At 41.7% G+C, this 12,757-nt stretch overlaps 1 protein-coding gene across 1 annotated transcript in view; it reads left to right on the forward strand.

The window, feature by feature from the left end:
• Syne1 (spectrin repeat containing nuclear envelope protein 1) overlaps positions 1 to 12,757 on the forward strand; it is a 419,055-nt gene that overhangs the window by 80,382 nt on the left and 325,916 nt on the right. The window contains exons 4-9 of the mRNA XM_051205995.1: positions 2,121 to 2,204; positions 4,534 to 4,554; positions 5,032 to 5,124; positions 6,068 to 6,246; positions 8,459 to 8,655; positions 12,329 to 12,438. Of these exons, the coding sequence (XP_051061952.1) occupies positions 2,121 to 2,204; positions 4,534 to 4,554; positions 5,032 to 5,124; positions 6,068 to 6,246; positions 8,459 to 8,655; positions 12,329 to 12,438 (684 nt within the window). The remainder of the gene's footprint in view (positions 1 to 2,120; positions 2,205 to 4,533; positions 4,555 to 5,031; positions 5,125 to 6,067; positions 6,247 to 8,458; positions 8,656 to 12,328; positions 12,439 to 12,757) is intronic.

Raw genomic sequence — 12,757 nt, forward strand, 5'->3', positions numbered from 1 at the left:
AACACTTGATTTCACAGATGGTTTTTCCATTTTTTTTTTTTTTTTTTTAAATCAGACTATGTTCTGTTCCTGTTCCAGTGCTCATCTGCATAACCCTGACCAGCCAGCATTGGCATAAACATCTCTCCCTGTGACCTTTGGATTTCTTTTGTCATAAATTCCTTTCCACGTCTCCTGTCCATGTTTCCCTTTGAGTCATTGCTATCTTACTGTTTAGTAAACACACTTTATATAACCCTGCCCCACCCTCTTCTGAGCCTCTTGCAGAATAACTTGTGTCTGTCTCAGGCAGGTAAGCAAATTATTTTGTCACTTTATTATTTTGTGTTTATATTATATGTTGATTTAATTTCAATCAAGTTAAGTGAAGGGAATTTTCACACACCACGCATTTTGCTACTCTTGTGAAAGTGAGCAGAGCAGAGCACTGCCCTCTGGGAAAATGAGGCATTAAACTTTGAACATTGTATTGCTTGCCCCTGACTCAGCAATTCTAAGGGCAGTATGCCCGAGAGAAAGTGTGCTTGTACAAAAGCTGGGAAATATGAGATTTATTAGCCAGCAGAGTCCTGGAAATGATCCAGCTTCTCTCAGAAGAGTATACACAAGACCCATGTGTTGGTGGCTGACTATGAATGGGGATCCTATAAGAAAACAGTTCCGGTGAATATTGTCAATGAAATGGTATGTAGGAAGCCTCAAGGGACGACTGTGAAGATAGATACCCTTTAAATAGAGACAATGGCTCAAATCATTTTAGTGTTCTTCTTTTTCTTAACATGTGCTCTTTGTCTTTAGCCTAGGCTGGCCTTGAATTCATGGCAATCCTCCTGTGTTAGGCAACTGGGAGCTAGGATGACAGATGTGAGCTGTTGTGCCTGGCTTAAAATACTTTTAGGACTGCATATAAATGAATTAAATCTATAAAGAAAGGCAAGTGTCGGGCTGGGTTTAAAATGGTTGCCAAGGGTGTGGGAAGACAGGGAGTAAGATTATGGGTGGGATGGTCTTGGTATTCTTGAGTCTTAGCTATCTTAGTTGTGGATTTGCAGATGCCTTTGTCATGGTAAATCATAGTTAATGAAATACATTGAACCAGTGTTCTATGCATAGAGCCGTAAGGGGACAGTACATACATACATACATATGAATATATATGTATATATACATGTGTGTTTGTGTGTGTATATATATATACATATATATACACACACATATATATAGACACACACACACACACACACACACACACACACACACACACACACATATATATATATATATATAAGTTGTTAGGAAAGAACAACACCAAAAAACCATGAAAATATCTTTTATTTAAATATTTAAACATTGTAGTCTAAAATTATCACCTAGTGGAACAACAACGCTTGGTTTTGAACTTCGTGGGATGTTGTTTAGAGCTCTGGGCTCATGGAGAAGAGGGCACATTACCTGATGAGAGCCTTGAATGAAGCTACTTCACCTCATTAACACTGGTGGTCCCAGTACACAAAAAGAGGCTCAGAGCATTTATCTTATTGAAATTTCTTTGGATTTTCTTGCTAAATGTGGCAGACAACAGGCATGGTGAATTTCATCATGTAAACCTAAACCATGTGGAACAGACACTTGCAAATAAAAAAAAAAACAAAATAAGCATTTTGATTCTCATAATCCGAGTTTTACTCTTGGTTCATTTGCTTCAAACTTTTTGGTCGTTCAGGTTGGTCAAGAAAGATAGCCAGTAGTGGTCAATGTCCTTGCATGTCCTCATAGCTGCAGAAAAGGGGGGGGGGGGTGAGTGACAAAAAGTACTTTTCATGTAAGTATTCCTTGCCACACATGAGTGGCTGTCTAAAGAGACAGCATAAGAATTTGTTGAACTTCAGTTCTTGGAAATCAGTAAGGAAAACACACTACAGATCTTCTGAGATTGAACCTCTATTGAGGATCGCGTGTCTCCCAAGTGCTGCTGGGATAGCATGCCTTTACACATTGCCCACCTCCCTGAGGTGGATCGTGATGGCTGCCCTTCAGGCTTCTTCAATATATATTTGAGTGAAATTTGAAACCTTTCAGTGAGCATAATTGTTGTTATGGCGATGCCCTTCTTTCCCCAGCCTTGCGAGCAAGGACGCCGGGTGAAGCGCATCCATGCTGTGGCTAACATCGGAACAGCACTCAAGTTCCTTGAAGGAAGGAAGGTAAGGAACAGACTGAAAACCCTGAAAGAGGAAAGCCTGAGTATATTGGCAGTCACACTGTTGGTTGTGGGCCCGCCACGACACGCTGCCCGTACAACATAGACATGCAAGTAAAGTAATTTAGATTTACAGAAAAGCCGCAAAAAACGGAGACTTCACAGCCACATTTGCCCTCAACTCCCTCATTGTTAAGAACATTCCTAATGATGGAACTGTTACCAGAATAAGAAATTTTAAGCCAGCCTGGCATTAACAAAAGTATAGGTAGTGAGTGGTCCATGCACCATTGTCCCAGGATCCATTCCAACGCCACAAAGTACTTCTCATTGTCTCTCTGTCTACAGCAGGCCTCCATGCACTATTAGCCTTTTGTGACCTTTGAAACTTTGAATTCTGGGTCATTAGCTAGTTTTAGAAACTCCCAGCTTGGGTTTATGTGGCATGTTCTTCCGATTAGACTGTTCTTCCACACTGTTGGCAAGAATCCCAAGGAAGCAACGCTACAATATTCCCGGGACCGCGTGCAGATGAATCTAGGTTTCTCCTGTTTTCATTCTGATGATGTGTAGCTAGCGCCATCTTGCCTGTGAACCTGTAACAGTGGCCACACCCCTTTGGGCGTGGTTTCACGTGCAGAAGTGGAAAGAGGAAAGCATGAGGCATAATCTTCCTCTCCCTACCCCTCTGTCTCTCTCACACACACTCACACACACTCCTATGTATGTATGCGCTGTCTCTCTCTCACACACACTCACACACACTCCTATGTATGTATGCGCTGTCTCTCTCTCTCACACACTCACACACACTCCTATGTATGTATGCGCTGTCTCTCTGTCTCTCACACTCCTATGTATGTATGCGCTGTCTCTCTGTCTCTCTCTCACACACTCACACACACTCCTATGTATGTATGTGTGTCTTTCTCTGTGTCTGCATGTCTTTGTGTGCTTGTATGTGTATCTGTGTGTATGAAACCTACTAGTTCACGCCGATCTCAGGCCAGCACCAAACTGTGTCCTCTGCCCATTTATTGCCCATTTGTTTCAGCTTTCTCTGATAATGAGAGAAACCTAGATTTCATCAACAATGCATTCTCTCCTGTCAACTCTAATCTAAATGCATAACAGTTTTAGAGCCGCTAATCCACGAACCAGCAAGACTACCCTGAGCAACTAGAGAGGGGTATCTGGTCTTTCTGTGTTTTAACATTACGGTTTGTATTAATCAAAAAAAAAAAAAAAAAAAAAAAAAAAAACAAACCCTATTGTCCTTTTGGCCTAGGTTAGCCCTATTCTTCCAGGTCTGCTGAATTGTATTTACATTTTCTAGATGTAAAAGACTCCTGCTCATTTGTTACTGTTTGTATTCATTTTGCACCACACGTGCGCACACACCACCGGCTGCCTTTGGTCCCTGGGTTAGTGGGAGAAGTTAGTCCTCGCCGTTTTTTCCCGAGTCGAAGTTTAACAGTAGTGCAGACCCTCAGTGCACCTCCCACCGTGTTTCCGTTTTCATCTCCCTTCTTCCCAGCCTGCAGCTAACCAGTCTTGGGTTTCTGACGTCCTTTCTGTTTATCTCTTCCCGGGAGTATGGTGTCTTCTTGTACACTGCCTCCTTTCTTCCACGAAGGTAGAATACTGTAGGTGTATACTTGGCTTTTCTGTTTAAAAGTGTATTGAAGAAATCACCCCTTGGTCTGGAGAGATGGCTCAGCCACTAATGGCTAGGCTCACAAACAAAAATATACGAAATCACCCCAAATCCATTTATATAGATTTCCTTATTGTGTATACACCATCCTCAGTCTTAATTAATTTTCAGATAGAAATAACGGTGCAGTTTATAACTGTGAGTAAAAACTCTTACGAGGCACTGAAGGTGCATTTCCAGGTAGATCCCTAGATGTGGCTCCTAGGTCAGAAGGTAAGTATGCATGCGTCCATTAGTCATCGTCACACTTCCCTCCTGGCAGGCTGTCGCTCTCAAATTTAGTCCTACCTACTTTGTGTGTACGGACACAGACACCGGCCCTCTAAGTTCCTGGCCCTTCTTAAGAACCTTTAATAGTTTGAAGAGCATCCCAGTGGACAATTAGGAACAATTATGAGAAGATTGACCTCCGCTCTGAAAGCTCTCTATTTTTACCCCTCGGACCTTAAAAAGTCTCTGTTCTGAAGCTGCCTGGCTGTCCCTTGTTCTGTTTGAAGTCCTGTCTCCTGGCCATGCTCTAACCGATGTACCCTTTGTTCCCACGGACAACTTAACAGTGCTGTAGTTGGTTTACATACGCACGTGATCTTCTCCTTTCTTTTGTTTTCCATGTCAGTCCATGTACAGAGGATCACCGGTTAGTACAAGTTTTAGAATTTTCAACCGCTGACTTTTATAGGTAAAAGAAAACCTAAAATGCTATGCTATTTGGCAAAAAAGGCATCAAAGTAAATGCTTCTATTAATGCTGTCTACCATGGACTTTTTGTTGTTGTTTGAGTTAACGTCTAAATATAAAGAGTATTTTTGTTTGGCTTTTTTGTTATTAATTCTCTGCATGGTGTTATGTTGTGTTTTTTAGTGTAAATAAGAGAAAATTTTGGGATCCACTTTAAAGTTATTTCCAGTTTGTATGTGCAACAAATGCCCCTGAAATTTTCATAAACCCATGTATGTGCCCGTCTGTCTCTATGGGTTGCCTTATTATTTTTGTGTGCTGTTACATAGTCATGACCACATACTGTTGTTATTTAACAACACCGTACTTACTGGGTAGTTAAATGTGACACAATAGTCTGGTGAGTTACTAACACACATTTTTTCTTTTTAAACAGATAAAATTAGTGAATATTAATGCTACTGATATTGCTGATGGACGCCCATCAATTGTTCTTGGGTTGATGTGGACCATTATCCTGTATTTCCAGGTATTATATAACAGGGGTGGCAGATTCATAACGCTCTCTTTTGTGTATCCTTGAGTTGATCATTAACTCAGTAGAGGCATGACTCCCCACATCCATGTTTTAAGAGAAAAAATTCTGTTTCTCCCACATTACTATGTCATATGTGAACCCCCACCCACCCAAAGAAAAGCAGAGGTAATCATCTGAAATATAGACATCCCACAGTGGCAATACATGTGGATACACAAGGAGCTTAGGACAATGTTACTTTACTTTTTGCCTGGGCAGGGAATGGTTCTGTATTCTATTAAACATGGCGGGGAGAAATTAACTTGCCTTTGCCTCTAGAGTCATCACTAGGTCCTATTTCATTAATTGCATCAATTCCTTTTCCGTTGGTAAAACAAAATAACCAAGGCTCTGTAATGCATAAAGAAGACAAGTTCATTTAGGCCACAGTTGTGGAAACTGAAAGTCTGAATGACAAGTGACAGCTTTGGGAAGGGCTCCTTGGCTTCATCATGTCATGGCGGGTGGCGTTATGGCAGGGGACCGACAGGAAGGAGGGTGACAAGGGTGGTGTCAGGCTTGCACCCATGAGAAGTAATCCCAAGACTCACCAGCTCCCTCCCAATGCTGCTCCCCAAGTGATTCCTTCAAGGATCTACCTTTGGATATGTCAGTCCCTCTCAACGTCACCACCACCCAGGGGACAAGTCTGCTAACCCTCGGGAAACAGCTCAGGCTGTACCATCAATTGATCCCCTCAGCTATGCTGCATGTCTGTGTATAAGACACACACAGCAATGCAATATGAAGTACAACAAACACGAAGAGGGGCTGGAGGGATGGCTCAGTGGCGGAGAGCACTGGCTGCTCCTCCTGGGTTCAGTAAACTCTGAGCAAAGAGGAGTGAAAACCCATCTTCACCTCTTCACCGTTTGCTGCTTGCTCATACACGCAGATCGAAGAGCTGACCAGCAACCTACCGCAGCTACAGTCTCTGTCCAGCAGCGCTTCCTCTGTGGACAGCATGGTCAGCACCGAGACCGCCAGCCCACCGAGCAAACGCAAGGTGACCGCCAAGATCCAAGGAAACGCCAAGAAGACGCTGCTGAAGTGGGTCCAACACACAGCAGGCAAGTAAGTGCCAACCGTTTGCTTAACCTGAGACCCTGTAAAGGCCTGGATGCCAATCTAATGCTTCCGTCACTTCTCATGGGCGTGGGATTTGAGGGGATACTTGTGTGAGCATCTTCTTCAGCCTTTGCTTTACTGTCCTCTAATTAAACTAGAAACACAGGTGCTGACCAGATGGCTCAGCCAGTGGAATAAATTGTTTTGTGAGCCTGGCGACCTGAGTTAGATCCCAGGAGGATAGATAGGAAGGCAAGATCTGCTCCAAATTGTCCTCTGACCTCCATGTGTTCACGGGGATGCATGCAGAGAGTAATAATAAGAATAATAAGAATGTAGGCATACAAGCACCACTAATGCTCCAGGAAAACTCTGAAATACAATTAATTCTTCATGTATGTGATTAAGCCTGATTAGTAAGATTGATTAATCACCCACCTTTAATTCATAGCATAAAAGCCAACTCTAACCAGGCCATTGCTGTGAATCTCTGCTCTCATTTGGAAGATTGTAAGAAGTTCATATTTGATTATGTCTTCATCAGGCCACTGAGTTCTACTTAACGTCAGTGTGGGGTCCTGGGGGAGAAGTTTACATTTCCTGAAACTTTCCAGACACTTTTATCTTTCCACTCTGATCTTTACCCGCAGCGTGGACTCCTGTGTCCACACTAGTGTTCTTGCATGCAGCCTAAATTTACAGAGGTCCACATTTTTATTAAAGTGGATATGAGTTTAGTAGTTGCAGGAGCTTTGTTTTAGGAGTGTTGATGGGATTTCAGCTGATCAGCCTGTTTTGTGATTTGCTGGCACTTGGGACAAGTATCTTTACATAAAAAAAAAATTGTATTTTAGTTTGTTCTTCCCCGATGACATGAAAGACTAATTCATTTTCTCTCAGGTTTGCTTGCATAAGTTCAGTATGAATCCATTTATGTGCTTCTGGAAAATAGTTATAAACGAGACCTTATTATGAAATATTGAGGCACTAAATATAGTGAGTTCTTTTTTTTTTTTTTTGTAACGTTCAAAGAACAAAGTTCAGTGGGGAGAAGATGAACAGAGAATATGTGATTAATGTTAGTAACGTATGTGGTTTTGATTAGGTTTAAAGTGTGCTGATGATTTACTAATTTGGGAGTCTAGGACTCAAGAAGTCATCAGAAATAGTTCCAAAAGCAGAGTTTCGTTTTTCTTTAGAGAAACGAATGAAATTTTGGGGCCCTCCCACATTGCTTATACGTTACTTCATTGCAACTGCTTCGGGTTCCCCACATCTGTTGCAATTACTGGGCATGGAACACTCACGGCCTAGACAGACTGGTGATCTCATGTCTGTGCTCATCATGATCTGGCATGATGGACGCTGGCATAGTGTGGCTATGGTGATACCTCCAGGTTGTTCCTACACTAATATCAATGACAGTGTTATTTTCCTTGTCTTTAAATATATATATGAAATCGAGGGCATGAGATGTCTCTACCCATCAGTGCATTACTGAGGTTCATTTCTTGGGTGCCTTCATGAGCTAAAGAGGGGTGAGAAGTGGCTCCTCTCTGCTATGAAAGTTCTTGAAGGACAGGTGGTATTAATATGCTGACCAACTGCCAATGGGTTTTGCATAAGTTGCCTTGGATGCCATCTCAGCCTGTGCTTTCCGGCTTCCTACCTGACACAGAGTGACGATTTTACATTCCATCCCCACTTCAGCCTATGAGTGATGCTATTCCTAAAATCAGCTTGTGTGGGACTCCAGCCAGTCATCACTGGTCTAATTATGATCCTTGTCTTCACACTTAAAGTGGTACACAAAAGTAAATGGAAAATGTCTCTTAGGGTGTAAGGTAATTTAGCCCTTCAAGTTTTTCACAAGTTTTACAAATAATTGGAAAAACCATCATGTTTTTCAGTCCTGCATGGTAGTAGTCACCTCTCACCCAGACTTCCAGAAGTGTGAGGCAGGAGGGCCAAACTCAACTACACAGTAGGGCTCTCTCAAAATGAATTAAGAAAAGAAGAAAATAAAAGACGAAAGGAAAACTATATAATTAAAATGTGTTCATCTCAATACCCTTTAAAATTGTGACTGATACACTAAATCTTTGATTGACACATTACATCTTTGTTAAGATAAAAGAATGGGCTATTCAAAACCTTAAAGAAAGGCACAGCTATCCATTTAGAACGTGACATTGTTTTCTATGTTTGGCACACTCAGGCAGATCGGGATAGAGGTGAAAGACTTCGGGAAGAGTTGGAGAACCGGGCTGGCCTTTCATTCAGTCATCCACGCCATCCGGCCTGAGCTGGTGGACCTGGAGAAGGTGAAAAGTAGATCTAACAGGGAGAACCTGGAGGACGCCTTCACTATCGCTGAGACACAACTGGGCATACCCAGGCTACTTGATCCCGAAGGTACGCGGACCGACCCTCGGCTCATATGTGTAGGCCAATGCGTATTTACATGTACCCGACACACGCATTGCATGGCTTCTGAGACACGTGAACCTGGAGAGGGCATGATGGAATAATAATTTCCTGTGCTGTGTGTCTGCTACCTGTTGGGGGGAAATAGATTATGATGCCAATGTTCCAGATAGCTCTTTGCCATTGGCCAATCAGCCTGGTGCACAGAACTTAAAATACCCCTTTGATGGCTCTAAATCTATATTCTGCCACCCAAAGATCAGTGCACCCCTCAGACATCATCAAAGTTTCCTTGAACACTGGAAGGGGTTAATGCAGAAGCACACCTCTGATCACAGTGTCGAGAATGGACGTCAATGGGATACCCAATCACAAACGGAACATCTGTATCCTCTCTACGTCCTCAAGACTAAGGGAACATGCAGAAGAGATGGCAGAAATCTTGTAGGAGTCGGGCACTGGGAAGAACTTGTCTTCTAGTATAACCACACTCATGAGTCCACAGCAGCTTTGGGTAACATCAAATTAGTCAACATTCCAGAACAGAGTGGAATGGAGCTCATTCGTGTATCCGTAACTGAGGAGCTAAGGACAGCTGATGGCCTCTGGGGAAGGGAGAGTCACTTTTCTTTAAGGGTGGGGCTCCTGGTAGGTCAATGATGCTCCGGTAGAGAGCTCTACACCCGGGAATTTGTGGGCAATACAAACTGAATTTGATAGATTTTTTTTAAGGGTCATAAAGTTTGAGAGAAGGTAGGTAGGAGTGGATCTGGGAGGAATTGGGGGTAAATACGGCCAAATATATTGTATGAAATTCCCCAAAAATTAATTTAAGAAAAGACATTCTGCTGAAAGTTTTTCATGGTATATGTATGGGGGAGGGGGGCTGTGACAGGTTAAAAGAATTATCTGTAAACACCCCCCAAAAATATGAAATAAATAGAAGACCAGAAAAGAAAAAAAACCCACACATTTAGAGAAGGGGTAGGGTGGTACCTAGGAATGCTGTGCTTAAACACCCAGTGTTTGGCTGTCAATCAGCAAAGCTGGGGGGGGGGGCGGTGACTAATACTTATCCTGGTTGTTACTGAAAAGGCTGGAAACGTGCAGATATTTTAGAAATAGGGATGGCTCTTCCAAGCCCTCAAAGACAATTCTGCTACCTTCATCAAGTGCTAATAGAAGACTAAGCTGTTTATTACGGTGAAATAAAAATGGCAGAGCAGGTTAGCCAACTGCTACAGATCATTTTTGTTTTCATTTGGCTTGATAATTATGGAATTTCTACTTTAATTAGTAATGTGTACATTAATTATGTATAAGTGTAAACATACAGCGAAATCAAACTTGCTAAAAATGAGATTTTAGAACGAGCTCCCATACCTCTACAACAAAGAGTATTTCCTTGCATTTCTAAGAAAAACTCACATAGACCTGTGTGGGTTCCCTCAGAGGAGAGGCCTGTGAAAATCCAGGCTGAGTAAGGGTCCTGCTTTGGCCCAGTGTGTACTAGAAGCACAAGCTCTGGCAAGAGCTTGGCCTCATTTTTTTTTTTCCCACAAGAAAGTCAAGTGGAAAACTGTACACATTTCAGCCATCAAATTTGTAGGACGAAAAAGAGACAAAATTTGGAGCCAGAGTCACAACTCCATTGTTAAAGGCACTTGCTGCTCTCACAGAGGGCCTGGGTTTAGTTCCCAGTGCCCGCATGGTGGCCCACAACAGCCTGTAACTCCAGTTCCAGAGATCACCTACACATGCATATACTCAGGCACAGACACTTAATACATCTATTTTTAAAAGCCAAGTTTTCCTAGTGCAGAATAAAAATCTTTGTGATCCCCTAACATAGAACTTTTTTTATCAGAACCTGAGACCAAGCCTGGTGTGGGGATGCACCTTTAATAACAACCCTTGAGAAGCAGATGCAGGTGGGTCTCTGTGAGTTCAAAGCCAGCCTGGTCTACATCGGGAGTTCCAAGCCAGCCGAAGTTGTGTAGTGAGACCTTGTCTATTAATTAAAAGACGAAACTAGAATGGTGTGTCCTCGTTTGCTCTCTATTACTGCAATAAGTATGAAGGAAAGGCAACTTGAGAGGGAAAGGTTATGCCATCTTACAGCTCATGGTCCGTCAGGAATAGGAACTCAGAGCAGAAGCTCGAGGCAGGAATCTAGACGCAGGAACTAAAGCAGAGATCATGGAGGATGCTGCTTACTAGCTTGTTTTTCCATGCCTTGCTCAGTCTGCTTTCTTACATACCCAAGGTCACCCGCCCAAGGGTGACACTGTCCACAGTGAGCAGGGCCCTCCCACATCAATAATTTATCTAAAAAATGCCTCACAGAACTGCCCACAGGGCAATCTGACAGAAGCATTTCTTTTTCCAGTTTAAATTGCCACTTCCCAGATGACCCTCACTTGTATCAAATAACACACAAGCGTGCTATTTTCCTAATGCAAACCTTTTTGAAAATCCATTTAGCCAATTTTAATGTATAACTTTTAGGGAGATAGATTAAAATAAAACAATACCTATTATAGTAGTTATTTTTAGAAATATGTATGTTCATTTGCATAATATATTTATATATAGTTATATAATGAATAGGCTATATTTGGTATTACTAAATTACAGATTACATGTTAGTACAGAATTAACAAAGTACATTAAATCATAACATATGTCATACATTAAATATAGCTTTTCTTTCCTTTTTTACATTTCTTGAAGCAATTTTTCTCCCTCTTCACATTGTATCCTCAACATCAGGTGACATTTAAGTCACCCCAGAAATTCCAGATCTTTCATTCCCTTTTTAAGTCATGGGAATCATCTCACTTTATAAATCCTACATCAACAGTCTCTAGAAATGATATCTCAAGTCCAAAGGGACCTTTATAGAGTAATGAGTTTGTTTCGTATTTGATTGTGGCTTTTTGGGTTTGTTTTGTTTGCTTCTGGCTGTATACATTGCTTTGCAAAGGGGGTGCCGTCTTTGACCCTAACTTATTTACATTTGAGTGATGTATGTAGCTCGACCCCATGTATAATTACTGAATATGTACACGTTATTTTGCCTGACTTTTGCTGATTTTGCATATATATCAGTGGCTTCAACCATCATGTTGATTGAGGAGCTTTAAGACAGTCTCTCAAAGAGTGTTTGTCTAATTTGAAATTTGGAATGTCCCCAGGGAAGTTTTCTGAGGAGTCAGATACAGTAAAATTCATCATGTCACGGTATTTATGACTGGTAACATTTATGGCTATGCGAGCAGTCACTGGCATTACACATGTGGGCATTTTCATCCCATACACTCACTTGGATTCACAGCTTGACATGTTATTGTATTTTTATTAACTGGCAGGACACCTGTGTAATCATGCAGCATCTTCCATGAATGACTAATTGTCCTTGAAATGATCTACAAGGGACATGCGCTCCTTTCCCCAAAACTCTCTCTCAAAAAATGTCACTTTTCCATGCGATAAAATTTACAACAAGTATCGTTCAGACTAAACTGTTCCTATGAGTCATTCAGTTTTCTTCCTGGTTCAGGATGGGAGTCTTGGGGGTGGGGCAGCAGCTCCATTTCAAAACTCACATGGATAAACACCTAAGGAATGAATTAACTCATAATTGAGTGTTCTTTTACAGATGTTGATGTGGACAGGCCAGATGAGAAGTCTATTATGACCTATGTAGCCCAGTTTCTGACTCAGTATCCTGATACCTACGATGCAGGCTGCGATGGGCAAGAGACTGAGGTAAGTATTTGTTATCTCTGAACTGATCGTCACTCCACGATGAGAACATGTTTATACATGCATCCTGTTTGTAAGAGGTTAATTGGACTGAATCTTAATATGCAAATTTAATTACAACCGAGTAAGGAATACTTACGAGCAGATAGGTTAGGATGGGATTAGCAAAGATTTATCTGGTTCATATGAGAGGTATTCCAGACAGAACATTGCCAGTAATAAATGTTATAGTTAAATTGAAGTTAAGGTGTGTCAGCAGTTGAGGGCTTTAATATATTGCATCAATTGTGCAGTCTGGAGGCTCCTCGTTGTACTGGATCTG

This window comes from Phodopus roborovskii, unplaced genomic scaffold, assembly GCF_943737965.1.
Source record: "Phodopus roborovskii unplaced genomic scaffold, PHOROB, whole genome shotgun sequence".
Taxonomy (NCBI): Eukaryota; Metazoa; Chordata; class Mammalia; order Rodentia; family Cricetidae; genus Phodopus; species Phodopus roborovskii.